At 40.4% G+C, this 27,334-nt stretch overlaps 1 protein-coding gene across 7 annotated transcripts in view; it reads right to left on the bottom strand.

Moving 5' to 3' along the window:
* The window catches only part of GNG2 (G protein subunit gamma 2), a 137,016-nt gene extending 110,392 nt beyond the window's left edge, over positions 1-26,624 (bottom strand). Inside the window, exons 1-4 of one of the 7 annotated variants that reach the window (XM_047767327.1) lie at positions 25,546-25,624; positions 8,839-8,913; positions 6,460-6,500; positions 4,752-4,779 (exon numbers count right to left, since the gene is read on the bottom strand). Coding sequence is in view for 1 of the 7 variants with exons in the window: in XM_047767323.1 (XP_047623279.1) it covers positions 6,460-6,500; positions 13,033-13,072; positions 25,546-26,043 (579 nt within the window). In the remaining 6 variants the exon portion in view is untranslated. Of the gene's footprint in view, positions 1-4,751; positions 4,780-6,459; positions 6,501-8,838; positions 8,914-12,852; positions 13,011-13,032; positions 13,073-25,545 lie in introns of those variants that run through there. The other 6 variants (XM_047767323.1, XM_047767328.1, XM_047767325.1 and 3 more) reach the window with 6 other exon arrangements.
* Between the last annotated feature and the right edge of the window lie 710 nt (positions 26,625-27,334).

Here is a 27,334-nt window from a genome sequence, read left to right as displayed (position 1 = left end):
AGGTAGTCATCCCTTAAAATAAGTGCCTGTTGGACTTTGATCAGGTAGCAGCCTTTGGGAACGTCCACGGAGATATTTTAATAAAAGACATTTCTATATATGAAATGTGTTACCATGCTCACATTTCGTTAAAGTTACCGTATCTGGACTCTCCATTTTCTCACACCCAAATGCAGTTTGATACCACAGGATATTAAAAAATGTTCCAACCTAGTTAATACAATTTCCATTCCATGAGGGGTGGGGAAAAGTCCAGTATTTTCTTTCTTCCTTTTTTCTTAATGTCCACACTGGTGGCATATGGAAGGTCCCTGTCCAGGGATTGAATCCAAGGCATAGCTATGGCAATGCTGGATCCTTTAATCCACTGTGCCAGACTAGGGATCAAACCTGCAGCTCCGCAGCTACCCAAGCTATGGCAATCAGATTCCCACTGTGCCACAGCATGAACTCCAAAAGTCTGGTATTTTAAATTGTAAACTTAAAAAAAAAATTTTATTGCAATCAGCTTTGAAATTATAGGCCAGTCTGTAATCCAGCAACAAAAAACCCTGCATCTTAGACAACTAGCATCATAAATCTCAGAGATGTTTCAATCTCACCTCCTTGAGAATTTCCTGATTGGTTTGGCCTGGCAGATACTTTTAAGTCCATATATCTTCTCCCAGTAACTGGACAGGCTAGAACAACAATTTTGGTCTAGAAATTTAACATGAATGTATTAAAATAGAGGAGACTTCTTCCAGAATTTGATGCTAAGGAGAAACGGTCTTTTTTTCTTCCTCTTGAAATACAACCAGCTTTTTTGGGGGGTGGGGTGCAATTCACAAAACATGAACGTAATCATTAGCCACTTTAAAGGGGACAATTCAACAGCATTTAGGACATATGTCATGTTGCGTAGCCATCATCTTTATCTAGTTCCAGGACATTCCTATTACCCCCAAAGAAACCCTGCGCCCGGAGGAGTTTGGATCATTTGGCTTTCCTATTTACATTTACTCTGTAATTTCATTTCTCTTTGGAAAGAAATAAAAGAATCTGAGTTTAAATGACAGCATAAGGATTTCATCTGCTCTCATTTCTTCTGGAACTTGTTTGATTCACAAAAACAAAAAACAAAACAAAAAAACACCCAAAAACAAACAAAAAAAACAGATGAGATTCAAACTTGAAAGGAGGCTGGTCTTAACAAAGTGAAGCCAGGATTGAGAGTCCTGGAAGGAAGGAACTCCCAAAAGGGATTGAAAAGAATATCAAAATAACTCACCATTTATCCAAGCCCTATCCTTATCAGAAACTCAGATCCTACCTCCCTGATAGACAGGGCTCAGTATTTGTGGGGAGGAAAAACAATAAAGAATTGAAAGAGAATTCTTTCCACCTCTTAGATGGAAAATGAAACAAGGCCTAAAAGGACAAAAAATCAGGAGTTCCCTTCGTGGTTCAGCGGAAATGAATCTGACTAGCATCCATGAGGACGCAAGTTCAATCCCTGGCCTCAATCAGTGCGTTAAGGATTTAGTGTTGCCAGGAGCTGTGGTGTAGTTTGCAGATGTGGCTTGCATCCGATCTGGTGTTGCTGTGGTGTAGGCCAGCAGCTACAGCTCCAATTCCACCCCTAGCCTGGGAACTTCCATATGTCATGGGTGCGGCCCTTAAAAGACAAAAAAACAAAAACCAAAAAAAACCCAAAAAAACAGCATAACCCAGCCAAATCCAAACTTGTAGACTCCTTCTTATCAAACAGACCCAAGTGATGAATGAGTTCCCAAAGACAAAGATAGCCCCAAGGGCACAGACTTCCTGGCTCAACAAAACGACCCCTGTATGTAAAAAAACCAAGCATTCCCCTGTGGCAGAGGAGCCTGAGTCTTGCTTGCTCAGAGCTCCCGACCGCTCTGTTGGTCAATATACTCTGCTTGCAATCTCATTGCTTCAGCCTCTGAGACCTTCTTCACCATCATTCTAACAGTGACTACCAACTAGAACAGTTTGGAAGATAGGAAACAGTTGAACACATTTTTTAAAAAAAGGAAGAAAGAAAAGAAAAAAAGACTGCCAGCTCCTAAAGGTCAAAGCCTATTCCAAGGAAGCTCATTTATTGCTTTCAAATACTTATAGTCCTCTCGGTCCCAGTGGCTTAGACAACAAAATCTCCAAATAAAGGTCACAGAAATGTAAGAAATGAAGCTCAAGGGCCTTCAGTATGCCTGTTTTCTCAGCCTGGCTTTGCTGTGGGTGAGGATGGGGCAGGGTGTTATGGAAGCAAAAAGGAAGGGCTGAGCAAGCATCTTACATCTGGGTAAGCAGCTCAGGCGCTACCACTGGGAGCCAGGAAACGTCAAGTTTTAGAGCTGGATAAGCCTCCACTACACGATCTACCCCATTCCCCCTCCTCAGGCATTCAAGACACTCCTCCTGATACTCATCTGTTCCTGAACATTCTATGCTGTCTCTTGGGAAAATTTAATTTTATTATCCAAAAGGCAGGATTCAAGCTATGAGAGTGACATGTTACTTTGGCAAACCTGGGTTTCATATTTCTGCACATGCTGATATGATGAAAAAGATTCAGTGAGGTCCCACGGTCACCTCAATAAGAAAGCTATCAAAGCTGTGATCATCAGAGGCATCACGTAGGAGCGTGTGGGTAACAATGAGAACCGAACCAGCGAACTAGACATCTCGCACTTCTTGTTTCTGGTTCTTCTAAGTTGGTTTGGGGCAAGCAAGTATATGTGGATACAGATTTTTCAAGAGTTAGATTCACCCTTATCCTCAACCCAAACCTTGGAGGTTTATCATTATTTTGTTCGATTTCTATTTTCACGACTCATCATCATGACAATCACTTTCCACTAGAGATGTTTGTGGACATCTAGAGGACCAACTGTCCCAAATTGCTCTGAATTCCAGCAGTTTTAGCATTGAAGGTGCCATGGTCCAGGAAATACTTCAGTCGTGGACAAATCAGGATGATTTGTTACTCTAGTGCTGGCCCTAAGTTTGACCTTTAGATCTGTATTGCTGACATGTCTAGAAGTGGATGGAAGGGGGACCTGCTATAAAAACGGCTGCAATACTTTAAATTGCCATCAAAAATTTCTGGCTATATTCTACTCCAGAGATCGTTTTTGAAAAAATAACTCAACCCAAACCATTTCATTCACTAGGCAAGCAGTGGTTTATTACTCAATGGGTTTGATCAACCTAAAGCATGGTAGAAATTAAACCATACTTACAAATTGACTACAATAAATACCACTACAGTTAGGTTCTAAAATATTATGTTATTTTCCCCTCCAATTTCCACATTTTAGAACCTAATAAATAAAGCATAATGTGACAGGTAGACATAACAGCATAAAATAAAAATCTCTCATTTCTTTGGTGCTATTCAAAGACCCTGGAACCTGTACACTGCAGGCAAACTCTCCAGAGCTGGAGAAATGCCAAAAGCAGCACACCCTCCAGAAGCCACACCCAAAGTACCAGAAAGTCTGGCCAAGGAAGGAGCCGTTGGACTTCAACCTGTTCACCTGACTCAATGCCAAATACTCCAAGAAAACTAAAAGCCTTCAGTGCCTGCATCTATAAAACTGGATTTGTAGAATCAAGACAAGAACTTGATTCATCGGCTTGGGAACCCTAACCCTTCTCAACTCCATACAATGCAATGAAGATAAGCCTATCTCTGCTACCTGAGGCATTTCTACCTTTCTGAACAATTTCAGAGGTAATTTGAACAATTACAAAAGTAATTTCTTTTACTTTGTTGTAGGCAGAATAAAGTCCCCTCCCACTCCACCCAATAGGTCCACGCCCTGATCCCTGGAACCTGTAAATACATAACCTTACCCAGAGAAAGGGACTTTGAAGATATGGTTAAATGAAGGACCTTGGGATGGGGAGAGTATCTTGGATTGTCTAGCTGTGCCAAGTCTTAATCACATGGGTCCTTAATGTCAAAGAACATTTCCTAGCTCAGTTCAGAGTTAAAAGGTATGACTACAGTGGAAAGACACACAGAGTTGCAATGTTGTTGGCTTTGAACACGGACGAAAAGGGCCTCTAGAATTCTCCCCTAGAGCCTCCAGAAAGGAAGACAACTCTGCTGATACTTTGCCTTTAGACCAGTGAAATCCCTACAGAACCTAGCCTGCAGAACTGCAAGATAACATATTTGCATTGTTTGAAGCCACTAAGTTTGTGATCATTTGTTACAGCAGCAGTCAACTAACAAATGCATCCCTAATCACTGCTTTTCCGTGTGCATAATGACTTAACAGTACTTTGCTTTTAATCCCAATATTTGGCCATTGCTTACCTAGTGTTTAATTTGCTTCTCTGTGCAGACATAAAAAGCAGCCTTGACTAGAGCAAATTTGCTCAAAATTCCTCCAACAGTGCAAAACACTATTTCCTTTTATATGACTATTTTGTTTAGTTTCTTTCTTTAGTATGTTAGCATAGAGATCACCTACATAAGGAATCACTTTGCATAACTGAAACCAGTAATTTTGCATGAAGCAAAAACGCTTGTATGCATAAGAGTGAAAATGACAAATGACCTCTCTTTAAAGGTGTGTAAAGACACAGTAGTTCTCATTGTCTCCTTAGGGCACTCTGGATATCACAATGGCCACAAGATGCCACTTGCCTCTTGTGAGCCAAGGACAGGGGTACTAAAGAACACATGGAAGACTTGCCCCATTCAACAAGCCAGCAGCCCCCACTGAGAAACTCACCTTGGACTGATTCAAAACATTTACGGACCTGCATTAGTATGAAAGAAATCAACACAAACATCAGGCATGGAATATGAAATACTTATTTAAAAAGTCTTCATTTATTAACAACACTTGGTAGAATGAAGAGATGGCTCAGCCTTCACCTGGAAGACACTGAGCACTTTAAAAGAACCCCATTATAGGATAGCAAAAGCTATATACATGGTCTTAAAAGCACACATATATACAGGCCTGCCTTCTAATAAGCTCGAGACCAGAGATTCTCAACCCTAACTACACATTATAATCACCTGGGGAGCTCTTACAGACTACAGATGTTCAGACTCCTCCTCCCCCAGGGCTTCTGGTTTAATTGGACTACAAAACAGTGTTTTTAAATACTTCCCCGGAGATTCTGATATGCACCCAGGACTCTGAGAACCACTGCTCTGCAAGCTTCCATGACAGCCTACTTGGACATATCCACCTGGACATGGCCACTCCACAGATTTGAATCTCTTCCTTTCCTCCTGTATTTGTAGCCCAGTTATCGTCTCCTATTGAATCTCCCAAAAGAATAATGTGGGAGTTTTTCTAGATGTCCTCCACTTCTTCACCTTTAATCAGCAATTCCAAACCATATCTGGCCCTTCATTTCCAAACCCAAGACCTCTAGTGATCCAGTCCTTTATATTACTCTTTTCTCTACTTCTTCTCCCTAGGAGGTTCTGACATTTGTAAATACTAAACATTTGCTGAATGATTAAATGGATGAAAGGCTAGCAACAGTAAACTAAGTTAGGTTAATGGTAGGTTGTTTTTAGATTTTGGGGTTTTTTTTGTTTTTCATTTTGCTATAGCCCCTAAATAGTTATGTAAATAAACAACTGAAAATCCAACTGCCAAATTCAAGCCACTGCCATATAATCCAATGGGGAAAGAGGAGAAGTGAGTAGGGGTACAGATGAAAAACTAGGTCATTAGCTGATAATTGTTGAAATTGAGTGATAGGGATATGGAAGTTAATTACATTTTTCTATCTTGGTGTATGCTTGAAATTTATCATAATGAAGTTAACTGTTAAAAGAAAGGGAATATGTTCACATCATTGAATAGAAGAAATTGCTTCTTGGCTGGGGAGAGCAAACATGTTAGCACCTTTCTCAGCAATATGGTGACCTTTTGGGTCTATACCCACATTCAAAAGGCCTTTTAGTCAGTTTCAAAAGCCAAGTCAGCTTCTTTGGGAAGAAACCCCACCGGTATTAAACTGACCTGTTATTGTTACTGTTGTTGCTGCTAGAAAAGCCCTTACAATGTCTACAACCACCCTGTTAAGAACAGAGTTTACCCTTCTCTGACCTAACCTGCTCTGACATCTATCTTGCACGATCCTCAACGGCTGCAACCAATTAATCATGGTTGGTGCCACAGGGATATATTTTGTTCAGGCAGTGACCTCCAACGCTCTCCAAACTCAGGTTTGTAGAAGAAAATGAAGGAAATATGAATGAGAAATCTGATTTTTTAACTATCATCAAGGAGAGCCATTTTTTCCCCTTTAAAACCTAAAGTCATGTCAACATTACTAAGGACTCTGAACATTTCTTTTTGATCAACATCACATGTTAAATGCTTTCATCTACAGGATTACTTAGGATTTTTTTCCTCTTGTGGTTCTGTTTAGGTTCAAGATCCTAGAAAAAAAAAAGTTCAGAATTCTTACCTCTTCAGTTCCCAAAGCCCGAGGCTCACTGGAAGATCTGACTGTTGAGAAAGCAGAGAGGAAAATGTGTTTTTTTTTTTTTTTAAAGAAGAAATAGCATGATACATAAAAGCTGAAAATGCAAATGTTTCTATAAATAGAGTTTGATGGTGATGGCTGAATAGCTCTAAGGGCAGAGGGGGGCTTACAAGTTTACTTTTCTGAGCCAAGAAACAGACATTGTGTTAACTCTTTCTTCAAAGAAACAGATTTGTTAAAACAGAAGACCCTTTTTTGTGAACTTCCCTAGCCTGCGAGACAACATGAAAACACCAAGTCAGCTTGGGAAGTTAGGGCAGGCAGAGTTACTGGTGACAGAGGCTGTGTACCCGTGAGGTGAATAAGAATGAGCTTTTCTCCTGACCTAACTTGATTAGCATCCAACAGGACCAAAGTGGCAGACTGCTCTCCTCCAAGTGTCAGGGACAGAGCTGGGGCTCTATTTGTATGTATCTAGCCCTTTGAGAAGGTAGGATGAACAAGTTATTGGTTAAAACACTTTTTTTTGTCTTTTTGTCTTTTCTAGGGCTGTACTCATGGCACATGGAGGTTCCCAGGCTAGGGGTCCAATCAGAACTGTAGCCACCAGCCTACACCAGCCACAGCAACATGGGATCCTTAACCCACTGAGCAAGGCCAAGGATAGAACCTGCGTCTTCATGGATGCTAGTCAGATTCAATTCCACTGAGCCATGAAGGGAACTCCGAGACAAGCTTCTTTACTCCTGAAAAAGTACCCAGCATTCGGCTCAAAGAAAACTGCCCAAGTCTCAGGAAGGCTTTACTGTTCCCATTCTGCTGTGTCTCAGAACTAAGAGGTACCAGGCATGGAACATATTACAGCTGAGGGTGCATATCAAATTCACATTGGGCCCTAAGACCAAATGAACATCAGCGTCTCTAGAGAGAGCCCTTGCTTACAAATGGCACGTGTGCTGAAATGTCAACCAACTGATTATATTCCCAGATGGCTAAAAAGGACCATATGTTTTTAAATGAGCCAATGTTATTAGAAAACCATTATCTCATGATTAATGCAGCAAAGGAGAAGAAAAAAAAATCAAAAACAAGCCAAGGACAAAAAAGAACCTATTTTCAGAGAACAAACCCTTGGGATAACAATGATTAGTGGGACTCGCAAAATAAGCCTTGAAGGGCACTCTGAGTCCAGTACTCTCCTACCTTACTATGAGAGAATAAACTGATACAACCTCTGTGGAAAGCAGTGGGGCACTATGTATCAAGATCTCAAATATGTTCTCACTCAGTGTCTTAGGATGTCACTGCTTGACTTTATCAAAAATGCAGAACACAGACAAAGAATTATTCCCAAGGTGTTAGAAACAGCCTAAATATCAATAATACAACCTATTAAGTCAAAAAGGAAAACATCATATATGACACTTTGAAATAGTAAATACAAAATATCTGAATGAGGAAAAACACACAGAATAAAGTTATGTGAAAAGAGAATGGAGGCGTTCCCATTGTGGAGCAGTGGAAATGAATCCGACTAGGAACCATGAGGTTGCGGGTTTGATCCCTGGCCTCGCTCAGTGGGTTAAAAAATTCGGCGTTGCTGTGAGCTGTGGTATAGGTCACAGACGTGCTCGTTCTCTGGCATTGCTGTGGCTGTGGCATAGGCTGGCAGCTGTAGCTCCAACTGGACCCCTAGCCTGGGAACCTCCATATGCTGCAAGTGAGGCCCTAAAAAAGCAAAAAAAAAAAAAAAAAGAAAAGAAAAGAGAAATGCAAAATTTTATATAGTATGACCTCAGCTATTTTTGTAATATCGATATATTATACATGATATTTTCTAATACCTGTTCTATATTTTCTACATGTAATATTCTAATATACCACATATAATATTTTCTAGTAAATATTATACATAATATCTTTCTGGTATATATTTTTTCTAGGAAAAAAGATTGGAAGAAGATATATCAAAATGTAAACAGTGTATTATCCCAGGAGTTCCCACTGTGGCACAGCGGAAATGAATCTGACTAGCATCCATGAGGACGCAAGTTTGATCCCTGGCCTCACTCAGTGGGTTAAGGGTCTGGCATTGCCATGAGCTGTGGTGTAGGTCACAGGTGTGGCTCAGATCTGGCATGGCTGTGGCATAGGCCAGTGGTTACAGCTCCAATTCAACCCTTAGCCTAGGAACCTCTATATGTCATGGCTGTGGCCCTAAAAAGACAAACACACACACACAAACAAAAAAAGCCAACGAAAAACAGCGTATTATCCCTTTTATATAGAAAATGGAAGTAGCAGAAATTGCCAGATATGTCCCGATATCTGCTTTCCTCTTCTTCCATGATAGGCACATACCTGTTAAGAGTAACTGCTTTTCCCAGCCTCCCTTGTTGCTGGTTGTGGGCCGTGTGACAAAGTTCAAAGGGATGGCTGCAAAAGTGTTATATGTAGTTCAACCAAGAATCCCATTAATAGAAGTGGTCAGTCTAAGTTTTTCTTTATACTTTTCGTATTTTCCAGATTTTCAATGTTCACCATGAATTGCTTTCACCACCAAAAAAAAAGTTTACGCATTGTTTACTAGCCTTAAAGAAATTAAGACAGCATAGAATTAAGTTTCAGTAACATGGGCCTTGTTCCCAAATATGCGAGTAAAATTGAAATCTACAGTTTTGAGAAACAGTTATTGCACCATATGCCAGGGCAAAGTCGCACACAAACTCCCTGTGTTTGCATGGCCCTTTAATCACACTCCCATGGCATATTATTTCAAGCCTTTTGAAAAAATAGTTTTAATTAGGAAAAGTTGTGTAACTCTAAATAAAATCGATTGAAGGAATACTTAGGAAAAAAAACCTCTAGTCAGTGTATTATAATAATCAATTTAAAAGGGTACCTAGGTTTCTTGGGAGTTCCTGTTGTGATGCAGCGAAAACGAATCTGACTAGGAACCATGAGGTTGTGGGTTCAATCCCTGGACTTGCTCAGTGGGTTAAGGTCTGGTGTTGCCATGAGCTGTGGTGTAGGTCGCAGATGCAGCTCCGATCCCGCGTTGCTGTGGCTCTGGCATAGGCTGGTAGCTACAGCTCCCATTAGACCCTAGCCTGGGAACCTCCATATGCCAACAGGTACGGCCCTAAAAAGGACAAAAGACAAAAATAAAATAAAATAAAAGGATATCTAGGTTTCTTAAAGTAAATTTTAAAATACTCTTCAAAACCTACAACCCACAGAATGGGAGAAAATCTTGGCAAGTGAAGTGATCAACAAAGAATTAATCTCCAAAATATACAAACAGCTCATACAGCTTTATATTTAAAAAAAAAAACAACCAAAAACGACCCAAGCCAATCAAAAAATGGTCAGAATGTCTACATAGACATTTCTCCAAAGAAGACAGATAGGTGGCCAAAAAGCACATGAAAAGACACTCAACACCGTTAATTATTAAAGGAATGACAATCAAAACTACAATGGGATATCACCTCACACCAGTAAGAATGGCCATCATCAGAAAGTCTGCAAACAATAAATGTTGGAGAGGGTGTAGAGAAAAGGGAACCCTCTACACTACTGGTGGGAATGTAAGTTGGTACAACCACTAGGAAAACACTATGGAGTTTCCTCGAAAAACTAAAAATAGAACTCCATATGATCCAGCAATCCCACTCCCAAGCATATATCCAGAGAAAACCATGATTTGAAAAGATAACACGCATCCTAATGTTCACTGCAACCCTATTCACAATAGCTAAGACATGGAAGCAACCTAAATATCCATTGACAGAGGAGTAGATAAAGATGTGGTACATACATTCAATGGAATGCTACTCAGCCATTAAAAAATGAAATAATGCCAGTTTCAGCAATATGCATGGACCTAGAGATAATCACACTACATGAAGTAAGTCAGGCAGAGAAAGACAAATATATATGAGATCACCAGTATGTGGAATCTAATAAAAATGATACAATAGAACTTATTCACAAAAGAGAAACAGACTCAAAGATTTCAAAACTAAACTTAAGGTTACTAAAAGGGAAACACTGGGGGGAGGGACAAATTGGGAGGCTGAGATTGACATATACACACTACGCTCCATAAAAACGCATGAGTAACTGTATAGCACAGGGAAATCTGCTCAATACTCTGTAGTGACATAAGGGAAAAGGATCTGAAAAGGAATGGATATAGGGATATGTATAACTGATTCACTTTGCTGTATATCTGAAACACAACATTCTAAGTCAACTATATCCCAATAAAATTTTAAATAAACAAAATATTCTAAAAAAAAAAACAGTTTTGGATGTGCACTAATTGATTTAAGGGTGTTGTTTGTTCTCCATATAGAATCATAATGAATCACTCCTTAGTAATCTCACTGGCCTAACAACTTTGTTTACCGTCCATCAAACAAGCGTATGTTTTGATTTTACTGTTCCCTGGAGTGGTGACAGATTTGGCAGAGCTCACATAACCTCCCTGGTCTCCTCTGTGATCTCTGGGCTTGTATTATAAGATGCCTGTCCAAGATAAAGGGGTTGTATCTATCCCATAAAATAGGGAGAAACAGACTCAAAGATTTCAAAACTAAACTTACTACTTGGCCTACTTGGGGATCAGATCTGAAACAACAGGCTCACTAAAAGCCACCTCTGATCATGTATTAGAATAATGCCCTGAGGATCCTTTAAACTATAATAATGTTACGCCAGTGGACTTGGTGCCTTTCAGAGGCTCATTAAGGCCCCGGGCACCTGCACACTAGACACTTCCCAGGTAGACCTTAGAGACTTGTATGTAATTACATAGCAGATCAAGGACCTATTTCCCCCTCTTTCTTCCTGAGAGAAGCTCCAGTGGTCCTTTTCTCCCCATGGGAATCCCAAAACTAATTTGGCAAACTTATGTTGAATAACAAAGGGAAGATGCCAGGGTTTCTTTAATTTCCCTCTCAGGATGACTGTTCCAGTATGGTCTCAAGAAACTCTTAAACTCTCTCAATAGTCAAAATGAAGCTGATAGTTAAAGCTCTGAATTCTGGGTTTCTCTCCCCCTCTTCCCTTTATAGGAACATAAGCAACGCACAAGTCCATAAGCCTAATTACCATGGTAACAACATGCACTGTGATTATGAGTGTGTTTGTTTTTTAAAATGACTCACAGATTGTTCCCCCAGAAGCCCCAGACACACAGGTTTCTGGCTGGTTTATAAAATCTATCCAAAGTTTCCTTGCAAATTTCTTGCTCCTATTAGCATGACTGTTGTAACGGAGAGAATTCATCGAATCAAATATGCCCTTTTCCTTAAGGGTGAAAAAACCCCACTTGGTTCCTTAAACACTCCAAGATTAATCAATTTAAAACTCAGGTTAATAATGAAATTAATTTGAGTTTGTACACTGGAGATAATTAATCTGTTCCTAATTTAAATAATTAAGGTCTTTCATAATGTAGTTTTAGAGACCCAAATGAAATAATCAGGTGAAATAAAATCAGCAGTAAAAAATATCAAATAAAATAGCTCACACCTGTGCATACACAATCACATGTAAATGTCTTTTTTAATTAAAAATGAATTTTCTTGTCCTTAACATTACCCGATCATAACAAGATAACTCATTTCTAGGGTAAATGTAAGTGTTAATACCAAGAGGTCTAAATAAAGAGATTTATTTTTTAAAAGCAAACATGAAAGAGTCTAGACGTCTGGAAGAACTGTGGACTGCTTCGCTCCATTGATCAATACATGTTATTTAAGATGCTCTATGTACTAAGCACCACTATTTATAACTGAGCATCACAATAGGGCTTAAAGCAGACTATTTTCTTAAGGAGACCAAGGCCATGGCTGTGGCTTAGTCCATTATCTTCTCTCAGAAGATCCTCTGTACAACAGGGCACCACTCTGGTGAGCTTTCAGTGAGATGGATCATGACCCAGTGATCATACCAGGTTTGGAATTCAGGCATCATGAAAATCTCTCTCTCAAAAAAAAAAAAAAAAAGATGCTGGTAATTTTGGTATGCTGATTTTCCTCTATAGGAACTAGAAATAAAGCTTATTTTAAAAGAAATGTAAATGAAAAATTGTATATAAGTTTATTTAAATTAAAATGCTAAGTATCCCGATGCTTCCCTATGGTACAACATACAATAAGCAAACATACACACACAGCATAGTCATTAAAAATTACTATCTCCAAATTGCAACACATTTTATGTACTATTACGGTTAAGATTTTTTTTTTTTTCTCTCTAGAGTTTGAAGGGATCACAAGAGTGCATCAGTCAGGATAGGCTAGGTTATACAGTGGTAACAAACAACCCTCAAAGCTTTTAAGACCGAAAAGGCTCATTTCTCACTCTCACTATGTGTCCACTGCAGGTCGGTGAAGGGACCAGCTCTATGTTGTCTTTAGGACCCAGGCTTAAGAGCTCAGCCAGCGTTTCTGTCTTCTACCACTGTCAATTGCCAAGGAATGTGTTCACATCCTGGTTCTTATAAGCTTCTTCCTGGAGATGGCAAACATCACTTCTGCTCACCTTTCACTGGCCAACGTATAAACTTGTGGCTTACACCTACCTAAATCAGACAGAGAAGAGTAAGCGTATCATGAATTGGGGAGGAAAACTGGAAATATTTATGACTAAACACATGCACTGCTGAAAAAATAGTGCAAGTCTGAGATCGTCACTTAACTAAGTTAAAACATTGACATTTGATTATGCCGGGGAAACAGCCTTCCTCCAGTGATTCCTTACTCTGAGTTCAGAGCATCTAAGGTTAATGCTGGGCCAGAATAATTTCTGCTAAAACTTGCTAAGAACCCCAAGATACTCTACTCCATCTTTGTGGTAACAATAATACTAATAATAGCTATAATTCTCAATAGTTAATTACTATATGTTAGGCACTATGTTAAATAAATGTTTTTATATATATTATATAATTTCCCCCAATAGTTCTGTGATGTAGGCATTGCCATTATTTCCCAATTTATAGATAAGGAAACAGAAGAGTAGAAAGTATAAGCAACTTGTCCAAGACATTCTTTACCTACCATGCTCTCCTGTGTATTAAGCCCTATTTTTTTCTTTTCTTTTCTTTTTTTTTTTTTTGCTTTTTAGGGCCACTTGTGTGGCATGGAAGTTCCCAGGCTAGGGGTTGAATCGGATCTGCTGCTGCTGCTGCTGCCAGCCTACGCCACAGCCACAGCCATGCCAGATCCGGGCTGCGTCGGCAACCTGCACCATATCTCACAGCAATGCTGGATCCTTGATCCACTGAGCAAGGCCAGGGATCGAACCCAAGTGCTCGTGGATACTAGCCGGGTTCGTTACCGCTAAGCCACAATGAGAAGTCTTGTATTAAGCCTTAGAATATCATATTCCTATGGTATTTTACTTTAAGACATAATGAAAGTATTAGACAATTTTTTTGGTTAGAAATTTTCACCTTTCTTAATTTTTTATTAGTTTCCCTAAAAGAAAATCTTTGGACTGTTAAAAAAAAAACTGTTTGTGAAATCACTTTAATGCTTATATACAGTTGTGTTCTCTAAACACAACCATCATTCATGAAGTTTAAAAAAATGGCAAAGGATCAATTCAATTTTCCAAGGAAAGACCCTAAAATGACACAGAATTTTTTTTCCTGTTTAAATTTTTTCCACAATTTTTCTCACATAGTTCTATGCAGATCTGATAAATACCCTCCATAAAGAGAGCCCTGTTGGCAAAGCCTAGAAATTAACTTTTACTTTCCTGTTTAAAAATGCAAATGTAAGAGTAGGAAGCACTCAATCATTTATTACAGAAAAGATATTCCTACCATTAACACTGAATGTGTTACGGTAAGAATGCACAGAAACACACCTAGAGGCAGGCAGTCAAAACACTGTAATGACGGCAGCTCCATGGCAATTTCCCTTTTTCATTACTGCTGCCTCACAAACCTTGGCCTCCAAAATAAAATATCAGAATGGAAAGTAGGAACCACGAAGAAAATGCAATAATGGAACTGCATGTTGCCTCTGGAGTTGGAGAGTGAAAACCTATTTTCAAAATAACTCATAATCAGAAATTTCAGAGATTATTCTTTGCTGTAATCAACAAAATGCATACCTCTCTGGAGAAAACAAGGTTTTCATGGAAGTCTGACAGACAGCCGTACACAGAACCCTTGGCCTCTCTTGCTCAATTCTTGAACCAGGGTGAATTTTATTTAGATCAAATTGATTTAAATGACCAGTCAGGAAGACTCAATTTAATTATACTATTTTTTTACAGTGCAGAAATGCAGGGCTGCTTGTCTAAATTAAATGCCATTCTTATTGCTTTATGGGAGGGACCCGATGTAATTTCTTCTGGAATCATTTGTTTAAAAAGTGATTCTTTGCTTAGTCCCGAAGCAGCCATTTTGTATTTTCTTCCAGGACTATTTCTCCAATGTCCCTAGGCCATCACCATCAACACAAACAGAGCTTTTCTTCTGCGTATTTGCTTTTCTCAAAGGGGACTGCTTGGAAACACTGTTCAACTCAAAGGTGTGTGATCTCGATAAGTTTTTAACCTTTTTGAGCCTTGATATCCTCACCTTTCGGATGGAAATAAAATAGTGGTAGGCTCTGTTGACCGTCCACCCATTAACCCCTTCTTCCTTGCTAATAGAGCCAGGAAGCTCTATTTGGGGGTCTGGTGACCATGTTCTTCAGAGACTGGATGCTGCCGCCACAGCCTCACAAGGAAATTTAAATTAGCCAATCACAGCGGTACTGGCTGCCTCACCACTGGCAGAAAGGCATGTGAGCTGTGAAGGTGAATTCTGCTACTGATTTTCTGTAACCTTAAAAAGAAGTACATGAAAAGAAATTGGCTACTTCACAGTGTCCCTATATTTGAAACTGGCCTATAACTCTTAAATTGTAGTAGCAGTCATCTTGGCACAGTGAGGGGAGCTGGCCTAAGAGGGTAAAACAACCTGCTAAGGATGTCAGAATAGGAGGAGAGAAATAATTCAGGTTAGTAAGAACACTGTCCAGCCATGAATAACGCTGGAGTTACCTTCCTTTCCGAGGAGCACCTGCTGTTTAAGCCATTTTGGTAGGATATTCTTCTACCAGCAGTCAAAAGTATCCTGATGGAAAAATACTGTTCTCATCTCATAGGGTTATTTTAAAAACTAACAGAGCCAGAGAAAACAAATTTAGGGTTACCAAAGGGGAAAGGGGGTGGGGAAGGGATAAACTAGGAGTTTGGGATTAGCAGATACAAATTATTATATATAAAAGATATAAACAACAAGGTCCTGCTATATGACACAGGGAAATGTATTCAATATCTTATAATAAACCTTACTGGAAAATAATATGAAAAACTATATATATATATCTGAATATATATATATATGAATCACTTTGCTGTACACCTAAAACTAATACAACATTGTATATCAACTATACTTCAATTTTTTAAAAATGTAATGGAAAACAGTAATGCATATAAAGTATCCGCACACAGCAGTTCAAACAGAATGCTCAACAAATGCTCGTTCTCAACTTGATTCTTTAAACACTCTGATCTTCATTCATCCAAACATGAGCAGACACTTGCTGCTGTGTGGTTTGAATGGCTCCTTCCTGAGATTTTCCCTGGTTCCCCCAAGTAGAATTAAGGACAGAAGGAAGTCACTGCTTCCTACTTCATTCGTCTAAGACATAATCCCTAGTAACTAAAGTTATTTTAATTTTTTTGGGCCACACCCACAGCATACGGAGGTTCCCAGCTAGGGGTCTACCCAAGCTAGGGGTCTAATTGGAGCTACAGCTGCCGGCCTGCACCATAGCTCAACACTATATCCTTAATCCACTGAGCGAGTCCAGGGATTAAACCCACAACCTCATGGTTCCTAGTTGCATCACAACGGGAACACCCCCAGTAACTAAGGTTATTTGAAACAGTAAGACTGGCATTTAATTCAGACAACAACCCTGAAGTGCTGATTGCAGAGTAGAAAAATATAATTAAACAGTAGTATTCCTGACTGTGTTAAGTCACTTTGATCTTGATGAAACCCCAGACCAACTACTCAACAGAGCAGCCAAGTGCTCTGCATTAGTAGTCTGCCTGGTTTAACTGAAAAGCTGCTTTCTTGTAGAAGAAAGACAGTCTAGAGACTCCTGGACAAGTATATGAAAAGGCCATATGTCCTCTGTAATTCCACATCACTCTTATTTCAGAAAGATACCTGCACCTCCTGCTTGGAAACCCTCTCCCCCCACCTCTTCACATACTTGACTCCTCACCACAATTCAATTCAAATGTCATCTCCTCAGAGAGGCCTTCAGGGATTACCCAACCAAAGTAAAATCCCCAGTGGCACCAACATCGTAGGGACAATCTCCATCATTCAACCTGTTTCTATTTTAATCCATTTCAGCACTTATCACTACCTGACATTTGCTTGTATTGTAATCTGTTTCTGTCAATGGAGTCCAATCCTGGTTGATTCTCTAACCTAATTAGTCTGGGTTGAGGCTGGGCCACAGGTGTATTTCCAAGTACCTTTCAGTGATTTCTAAAGTGCAGCCAGATCTGAAAACCACTGGTTTATGTGTTTACTGGGTCTTTCCCAACATTAGAATGTCATTTCTAAGAAAACAAAGAACGGGCCCATTTTGTTCATGCAAGTGACCCTGGACCCTCAAAGGACACATGGCGCACTGCAGACATTCAGTTAAGATTTGTAGACAGATTAAATAACTGTATTGTAATTCTGTCAGTATTTGTCTGTTCCCAGGAGTTTATGAGCTCCTGGGATATCTAGCTCACTTTGTATCAAAAAATAAGTCACTCAAGAAAGTTTATTCAACAAATGAGTGATAAACTGCATTTGTGAATCCAAATGTTCACACACACACACACAAAGATAAATTATGTGAGGTGATAAATGTGTTAATTAACTAGACACAATTTTTTCACAGTATATTTACATATCCAATCACCATGATGTACACTTTAAATACCTTACAATTTTGTCAATTATACTTTAATAAAAGTGAAATTGGAAACAAACAAAAGCTCAAGCTGTATTGGTGTGTTAGAAGGAGACAAAGATGAAACTGGGTGTGGCTACTGTCCTCAAAGAACTTGCAAAAGAGGGGGAAAAAAAAGCAAATTGTCATTACACACTCTAGTATGCACTAATTGCTGTGATGAAAGAACAAAAGACTTAAGGAAGTGGAGGTTGTTTTTTATTGCAGAAAGAAGAAACCAAGGAAGACTTCATGGAAGAGAAAGCATTTGACTTGAGCCTCACAGGACAATTTGGAATTTGGCTAGGCAGAGAAAAAAGACTATAGGAGCCAAGTGTGGAAGGAGAAGCAGGAAAGGCCCTGGGGAAAGGCAAGAACATAGACAAGTCAACCCAGCTGGAGGTGAAGGGGGCCAGAATGAAGACACTGGCTATTAACATGGGAAAGACGGAGTTCCCGTGGTGGCGCAGTGGTTAACGAATCCGACTAGGAACCATGAGGTTGCGGGTTTGGTCCCTGCCCTTGCTCAGTGGGTTGACGATCCGGCATTGCTGTGAGCTGTGGTGTAGGTCACAGACGCGGCTCGGATCCTGCGTTGCTGTGGCTCTGGCATAGGCTGGCAGCTATAGCTCCGATTCGACCCCTAGCCTGGGAACCTCCATATGCCGTGAGAGTGGCCCACGAAATAGCAAAAAGACAAAAAAAAAAAACATGGGAAAGAGTTGCTGGTGTCAAGATGTGTTTCCAATGACAGTGCAAAGGTCTATGCAACTGACTCCAACTTGGTTGCTGAGGAAAATCAAGAAATTGAGTTTTCCAAATTGAGAAACTGAGAGAATGGGCATTAATTGGTCATGGATTCAGGTGAGGAGCTGGTTTTGAGTGCAGAAAGGCAAAGGCAAGCACTGATTTGGAGTCTCAGGTTCAGTGGGATGGATGTTCTGGCAAGTTTGCAGGGTGCTTGATGTGTAAGTTTGGAGTAGGTGAGAGCTGGGGACAGGGAACCAGATTTGGAACCGACCCACACAGTGACAATGATTGAAATCACAGAAAAGGATCTGATAGAGGAAGAGGGAGAAATTAAGTGGCAGAAGAATCAAATCTTGAGAACACTCATATTTGGGGAGCAGAACTTGAAGTCAATAGAAAAGCTGGGAGACTTCAGAGAGGCATGAAAGGTGGCAGAATACACCACCCCAAAATATGTCCTTTTGACATAAGGATTACCTGGAGCAGATTTGGGAAATAGCAAACATGGGAGAAATTATGAAAACAATATAAGTTACATTTTTGTAAGGGAAATTTATATTTATAAAGGAAATCTCTATTTAAAAGGATGCCTTCTTCTCTGTACCAGAGAGAGAAAGATAATTAATTTTCTAGGGACTCTAGTCAATGAAGAGGCACCTGCTTAAACCTGCATATCAAATCTTACTCTTACTTACCACACTTCCTAGTCACCTCCTTATAACTGGTCTTCTCCACTCCTCCCTATTTTGTTTTTAGCTAAAGATGGTATTTAAGCCTGAGTTCTACACCACTTCTAAGAGTTATTCATTCTTCCCTGGTATCTCCCATGTAGACATGAGGCATATAAGTTAATAAGCATGTTTGTTTTTCTTATTAATCTGTCTTTTGATACAGACTTCCCAGAACTTCGAAGGGTGGAAAGAAAGCTATTTTTCTTCCCTATAGTTAGGATGAAAACAAGGTTAGTAGAGGTTGTAAAAGTCAAAGGGAACCTTTGCTGGCAGCAGGCTTGCTTAATTTTTAATTAATTTGTATGTGTAAACTAAGCATGTTTGCAAGCAATGAGGAAAGAGCCAATACAAAGAAGAAACCAAATATGTGGGAAGGAGACAGAATTATTGTCAGAACATTGTCCCCTAGAAAGTAAAAGGAAATGGACTATAGAAGCCATGTAGAGAGTTGACTCCTGGCTTGAAAAAAAAAAAACTGTGCTACCATGACCTAGAAAGGGAGAAGAAGAAGAGGAATGAGAAATTTTGAGGTGGTAAAGAATGAGGTTGAGGAATTCTATAATCTATGCCTTCTCTGAAAAACAGAAGGTGACATCATCTGTAATGAATAAGGGAATGGGAGCTTGGGTTTAATGGTTTTCATTGAAAATGCAGAGGGGATAGTAAAAAGTGAAAGAAAAAAGAAAAAGAATTTTCCAAGAACAGCAATGGCCCTTCTAATGTTGCAAGGATTCTGGAGTAGAGAGAGGCAATCACCCCAGTTTCCAGACCCTCTCCATCGGATCTAATGCCAGGTACCTGGGGCAGAGGATCATGGGAAAGTCTGATCCTGATAATCAGGCTGGCAGGGGCCAAGGAACAGCCAAAGAAATAGGGAGGCAGGAGTTCCCGTCGTGGTGCAGTGGTTGATGAGTCCAACTAGGAACCATGAGGTTGTGGGTTCGATCCCTGCCCTTGCTCAGTGGGTTAAGGATCCAGCGTTGCTGTGAGCTGTGGTGTAGGTCACAGACACGGCTCAGATCCCACGTTGCTGTGGATCTGGCATAGGCTGGCAGCTACAGCTCCAGTTGGACCCCTAGCCTGGGAACCTCCATATGCTGTGGGAGTGGCCCAAGAAATGGCAAAAAGAAAAAAAAAAGAAAAGAAATAGGTAGGCAGGGTCAAGTGGCTGGTTTTTCCAACCCTTTCCATTAAGAGTTTGACTATTTACACATATTTGCCAAGAGATAAAAGGCTGATCCTGTCATCTCATACCTTGATATTCCTTGGTACCACTTCTAAGAAACATATTATCACCAGAGTTTGAGAATTGAGCTCCCTCTTTTTAATGTTGAATGAAGTCCTCTAGAGATTGTCTCAACATTGACTCACCTTAAATATAATGCATTGTCTTTAACCTAAGAGAGTTGGAGAACCACATACATGTCTAATGCACTTACCTGAAAATCTGAATCTCAATTCCACAGCAGTGTCTTTCTTTACATTTGAATGAATTTGAACACAGAAACACCTTATTTATGTAGGTATTACATTTAAACGTTACCCTCTTCTTTTTAAACAAAATAATTCAATCTTGCAAACAATGTTTAAAGAGACACACAAGTCTGAAGGCTTTCTCTGTCTTATTTGCCCTACTATGGAAGGAAGTAAAATGCAGATTGAATTGGAAAGTTAGGTATTAGTCAACTGTGCAGCTCTAGAACAGTAACTGAAGTCCTGGGCCTTTTTATTATCTGTCATGGAGGGATTGACACAGTCTAGGTTTGTGCCCAGGTCATTTTTGCCTCTACCATTCTATGATGTCACAGACTGGGACTAAGTCTTAACCCTGCTTTGTAATTCCCCTCTCTAAAAAAGCCAGTCATAGGTCCTCCTAGTAACTGGAAAATCAACTGATTTGCAAATTGTAAAAACGTCAGGGGTTATCATCCAACTTCCCAGTACACACATGGAGTGTATTACAGAAAATTAACGTACAGTCTTTCAGCTCTTGCAACCATTCAAGGGCAATCAATACTGCACCCTCACCTTAAATCTCTGGTATCCTTGCTATTCAAGAGAGTCCTCCCTCTTCTTTCTGCCCAGATCACCTCCGCCCCACCCATACCCGACCTCACCAGTTTCAGAACGCAGAGTGAAATCTGTGGTGGAAAATGAAACCCAGGATTCTTTATTTTCTAAAGTGAAATTTAGATTCGAATCACATTTTGTGAGTACAAACGTCTCTCAAAAATCTATTGTTGTTTAACTACTATAGCCCCTTTTCCAAGGTTAATCTTCTCCATTGTAAAGAGTCAGAACAATTTAGTACTTATTTTCTCCTCCCTTTTTCTGAACTTGCTACCTCTTGGATATTTTTTTCTCCTGCAGCTAATGAACAGAGACTAGAAAGACACTGAAGTGACAGCCCCCTTGTGCCTTCTTTGTTGTAGCCTGGCAGGCACCTGACCAACAGGGTCAACAGGGTCACAGGTCTACAAAAAATGTTTGAATTTCATTCCCAGGTTCTTGATATCACCTATAACCAGGATCTATGTAGATTCTTTTTCCCTCCTTTTGCAGGTAAAAGTTGCTTTTGAGAGAAGTATTTCATCTGAGCAGGGGTAATACTGGTGTATGCATGAAATTAAATACAAATATTATAATCATGATCTTTCTGACACACTGTGTTAAGAGATCCCACCATTTTAAAAGGTCTAGAAAACAACCCAATTAAAAAATTCGTAAAGGACCAGAATAGACATTTCTCTAAAGGAGACATACAAATGGCCAATAAGCACATGAAAAGACACAGAACATCACTAATCCCTAGGGAAATGCAAATTGAAAGCATAAAGAGATACCAATTCACATCCCCTTGGCACAGCTACTATCAACAGCAAGCAAACAAGCAAAAAAACCCCAAACAAGTACTTGAGGATGTGAAGAGATCAGTACCCTTGAGCACTGCTGTAGGAATATAAAATGGTGTGGCTGCTGGAGTTCCCGTTGTGGCTCAGTGGGTTAAGAATATGACTAGTGTCCATGAGGATGCAGGTTCATCCTGGGCCCCGCTCAGTGGGTTAAGGACCCAGCGTTGCCACGAGCTGAGGCACAGGTTGCAGATGTGGCTCAGATCCGGCGTTGTTGTGGCTGTGGCTTAGGCTGGCAGCTGCAGCTCCATTTCGACCCCTAGCCTGGGAACTTCCATATGCCACAGGTGCAGCCCTAAAAAAATAAACAAATAACAGTAATAATAATAATAATGGTTGTGGCTGCTATGGAAAACAGTATGATAATTTCTCAAAATATTAAACAGAATTACAAATATGATCCAGGAATTCCACGCACAGGTACCCAAAAAGAAGTGTAAGCAGGGACTCAGATATTTGTATACCCATAATCACAGCAGCATTATTCACAATACCTAAAAGATAGAAGTAAACCAAGTGTCCATCAACAGATTAATGGATGAAAAAATGTAGTATAGACATAACAATGGAATATTATTTATCCAAAAAAAGAAGGAAATTCCAGTACATGCTACAACACGGTTAAACCTTGCAGACATTTTGTGAAGTGAATTAAGCCAGTCACACAAGGACAAATACTATATGATTCCACTTATATGAGGTAACTAGAGTAGTCAGATTCATAGACAGAAGGGAGAATGGTGGTTGCCAGGGCCTGAGGGGAGGAGGGAATAGGGAGTTACTGTTTAATGGGATCAGAGTTTCAGTTTGAGAAGATGAAAGAGAGCTGGAGATAGGTTGTGGTGATGTTTGCACAGCAATTTCAACGTACTTAACGCCACAAACCACTACACTTAAAAATGGTTAAAACGGGAAATTTTATGTTATATATATTTTATTATTACAATAAAAAAACATGTCTCCTGGGACCTTTAAGACAATGGCAAAGACAAAGAATATGCTAACTTTTCCTGATACCAAGCAGGAGAAAAAAAATGACATCTGAGTACCTACTATGGACAAGGAGGACACTCACATATCCACACACAAAAGCAAAGACCAAATAAAATACAACAAAACAAACCAAAGACAATGAAAAATACCCTAATTATGTATTATTAACCCCTCTTTACAGTGAAGATCAGTCAATGTACCAGGTCAAGGAGTAAGAACTAGTGATAGGATTTAAAAGCAGATCTGCCTGACTGAGTTCTTTTCGCATCTCCATGCTGTTTTCTTTTACCCAGAGTTGTCTTTGAAGAGGCCTGTAGAGTTTTTATACTTAAAAGTAGGGCCTGCCTTCTGAAGTAGGCTAAAAAAGTCAGTCATCCCAACGCCTTCCCTTGTGTGCCCACCATGAGGCCCACGACTGGCCAGGAAATCATGGAGTCATGTTTCTACTCAGCCATTGACCATATGGCAGAAAAAAAAAAAAACAACACACAATTAAAATTTCAGTGTTGCTTGACTCCCTCAAAAGCCACCCAATACCCCGGACAAAAGCAGTATGTCTTTCAATATTCCATATGGCCAGAATAAGTGGAAATCGTCCCATTTTACAGGATAGGGGCTTTTTCATCTTTTGTTTAAACCTCCTACCATCTTAGTTACTGATCTGCTGTTACTCATTCATGCTGTGCTTCAAGCTGGAATTTCACAATTAAGGAAATGTTTTGGACTGTGCAGATAACTGATATCTCAGATGTTTTCTAAAAGAGAGCAGGGGGCTTCAAGGATCCCCTATGCCTATGAGCCAAGGTTTCGTTTTCTTACTCTTTTAGTGAAACACACAGAGAGGAGTAAGGCAGACTGTCTATGCATCCCCACACAAAGCAGGGTGTTGGCATCATCTAGTGAATCCAGCCTGGGGATGAGTAAGTACCACGGGCTGAGCCCCATCCTCATTGATACAGCCCAGACTCCCAAGTTCCCATTTCATTTAATGCCAAACAGCTTGATCGCAGAGCTCCAGTGAGGGGCATTCTGGGTCCAATACCCACGTGAGAGCTCCTTTAGAGGAAAACGATCTTTATACATATTTTGCTCTAGGAGACATACGGGAACCGGAACCGTGAAATGCGTGGCGTGACTTGTTTTGCCCACAGGTTTGATTAAATTCGGTGCATCTGTCAGGGGCGCTCCATGGTTTCAACACCAGCAATATTTCACCTCTTAGTCATCGGCAGAGGTTCAGTTTCATAAGTAAGCTCAGAAAATTCGACTTTTTTTTCTTTCGTTAGTATCTAAAGATTCTTATCTCTGAAAATGTGCTACTACCTATCCCCCAAATCTGGAGAAGCCAAATAAATTTCAGAAAAATGATATTAAAAAAACCACTATGGCTCTTCACAATTGAGAATGATGATAAATGAGGGAGCATATACACTCCCCGTGGCATAATTGTGTTTAAAACCTACATCTTAAGAATGTATGAGTGTCTAAATACGACCTTTTTATTATTTTTACTCCACTGTAAGTGGTTCTTTCTTTCCTTTGAAAAACATATCTCCTTTCACTGTAAAAATGCAAGACAAAACCTTCTGTCAATGATCATTTATTGCTTAACCGCACTTTCTGTTGGAGACGAAGCTTAATTTTCTAAATCAGGCTATGCTAGCATATTCGATTCCTTCTCATACGTATCCTGCCAAAGGAATCTCACAATCTCATTGCTAATCTGTTAGACCTATTTATTGTACTTGTATATACCATTCACAAATATGAGCAGCCTTGGCCAGAGACCCTCAAGAAGACTCATTGTCTAAGAAAAATCACACAATAAAAATCACATTCTGATTTCACGATTTCATCCAGCCACGGCCGATGCAGGTGAGAAAGCAACCCGGCAACACTTTCATATGCTGTCCGTCCCTGAGGCTAATATGCACCTTGACCGAGAGATGAATAAAACCTTTATAAACATAAAATCCATATATACACCAGTATGATTCTGGACAAGTTAAACCCACCACACACCTTTGAGAAAGGATGCAACTTTAGGATAAGACCGGTTGGCAAACGATAGCTGTTTCTGAGGTTATCCTGAAAGCAGCGGTACCAGTTTTTAATGATAAATACTGCCCCTCAGATACGCAATTTCAGGCTTTGTTGGCAAAATCAGAGTACAAAAGGATTTAACAGCAACAACAAAAGCCAAATCACAGTCTTTCTGCTGCAAGACAGTAGCTTCCCCCCGGGGAGTGTGTAAGAAAGAAAATGCAGTGAACATTTTACACCACTTACACCCCTCAAACAGGACTGCAACGCTCAGATGATCAGCCCACAGCTCCACAGCCCCAATTGATTTCAACTGGGCTCTGCTTTTCTTCCAAGAGAACTATGCAAACATTTAATTGTTTTCCTGATGAGTCACTGAAGCTAAGCACATAATGAGGGTTATTTTTTTTAATAAAACAAAGGTGTCACACATTTGGTCATTCTCAGAAGCCCTCCTAACAGAACCCACCCTGACCCTTTTCCCTCATCCCCGAACACTGTGCCTATCTTCCCTTCGAAATCTGCCCTGAAAACCGCAGGCGGTGATCATTTTTCTCACTTAACGAGGAGCAACATGAAAAGCTTTTCCTTTACCTTGGCTCCCGAGGCTGGTCCGAGCAGAGTGGCTTTCCTGCCCTCCCCGAGCCGCTGTGTGCAGCGCAGCTCCAGCGCAGCCAGCCCAGCCCAACCCCGCAGTAGTAGGAGCTGCCCACGGCGCGCAGCGCGGGGAGTGTGTGTGCGCGCGCGAACGTGTGTGTGCGCGCGCGCTCGTGTGTGTATGTGTAGCAGCAGCGCCCGCAGCCCAGGGACTAGTCCCCACCCAGCTTTGTCTTCAATCATCCGTCTTTCTACAGGAAGCGGCGCATCTCCCACTTCCTCCTCTTGAGAGCTGCGAGCTGCTTGCTTCTTTCCCTCTTGTTCCATTTCAGAGCTCCCTGGAGCCCTTTTCCCTTGCCTTGGGCAGCTGACACCCATGTGACTAGAATCCCCTTCCCCTCTTTGTTCCAAGTCCCTTTGGTGCCATCTCCTCCTTCCTTCAACTTCTCCATGCCTCGATTTCCTCATCTGCAAAATGGGGGCCATTATAGTCATATGCCACAGCAGACCCCAGAGGATTAAGTGAAATGGTGCACAGAATAATCATCATTCCTGAAAACACAGGACGTGTTCAATACACAGCAGCTCTTATTTTTAGAGGACCTTGAGTCTCAGAGACAGTAACTTTGGCAGTCAGCAGCCACACCAGGACCTGTACTTAGTTTCCCAATTCCCCACAGTTAGTATATCCACCCTGAAACCTCAGGGCTCTCAGGGCTCTGAATTTATTCAGCCTTGTGACTCATTCTCCTCCACCATGAACACAAGGTGCTTTGGGGAAGCTGTAGATTCAACAGGGGCTGAGGGGAGGGGAGGAGGAATCTTTCTAATGTTCTGGGAACGCCATTAAGAAACCTCTTCTCAGAAATCAGTGTCTGGAAAGCTAATCTTCTGGGGCAACAGAGTTAATTCCCAACTCCACTTTTGCACCCAGCCTTGACTTAACTGTCCAGTAAGTAAACTAACAAAATGTTGAAAAACTGGAGTGGATACAGGAGAACTATATTGTCCAGGATGTCGCCAGATAAGACTTCCTTACCCACTTGGGGACCACAGCACATTAAGTCTGGAAGGTACAGAATTTATTTATTTATTTATTTATTTTTTTGGCCACACTCACAGGATGCAGAAGTTCTGTGGCCAGGGATCAAACCTGTGCCAGGGCAGCAACCCAAGTCACAGCAGTGACACACAGGGCCCTTAACCAGCTGAGCCACCAGGGAACTCCTAATTTCTATGAAATGATCTGAAACAATCCACAAGATACCCTTTGTTTTGATTTGATGTTCCATGAACAGAATTTGGTTCTTTCTTCCTAGAACTTTTTAAGCAAAAAGCACCCTGATGTCAACTAACTAAAGTCAGAAAATTACAAAATGGATTCTTTCAAGATTTAAAATGAGGGACTACTTTTGAACAACAAGAATTATAGTGGTGGGAGAGAATAGGGCATAGTTCCCACAGCTTCCTGCAACCCAATGAAGATTAGACATGAATTACCTCCAAGTCAGGAATCTTGGTGCCAAAGGTTACTGGGAGCTTTTAAATGAAAATTTACACATATATGATATCAAGTCTAAAAAAAAGGAGCATGATCATGAATGGTTGGGAAGATTATGGAAACAAATCTTTGGTTAATTTTAAACTAGCAGATGCTGGCACTAACTCTGGATTCAAACATGTCTTTTTTTTTTTTTTTTTAATCCTCTCTCCCTCCCTCTCACTCTCTCTCTCAACCACCAGAGAGAGGGTGGTACTTATCTTTATATCTACATAGGGAAATCTC

Source organism: Phacochoerus africanus, chromosome 2 (genome assembly GCF_016906955.1).
Source record: "Phacochoerus africanus isolate WHEZ1 chromosome 2, ROS_Pafr_v1, whole genome shotgun sequence".
Taxonomy (NCBI): Eukaryota; Metazoa; Chordata; class Mammalia; order Artiodactyla; family Suidae; genus Phacochoerus; species Phacochoerus africanus.
Note: the sequence above shows the minus strand (reverse complement) of the source record. Positions and strands in the feature narration are given on the sequence as shown.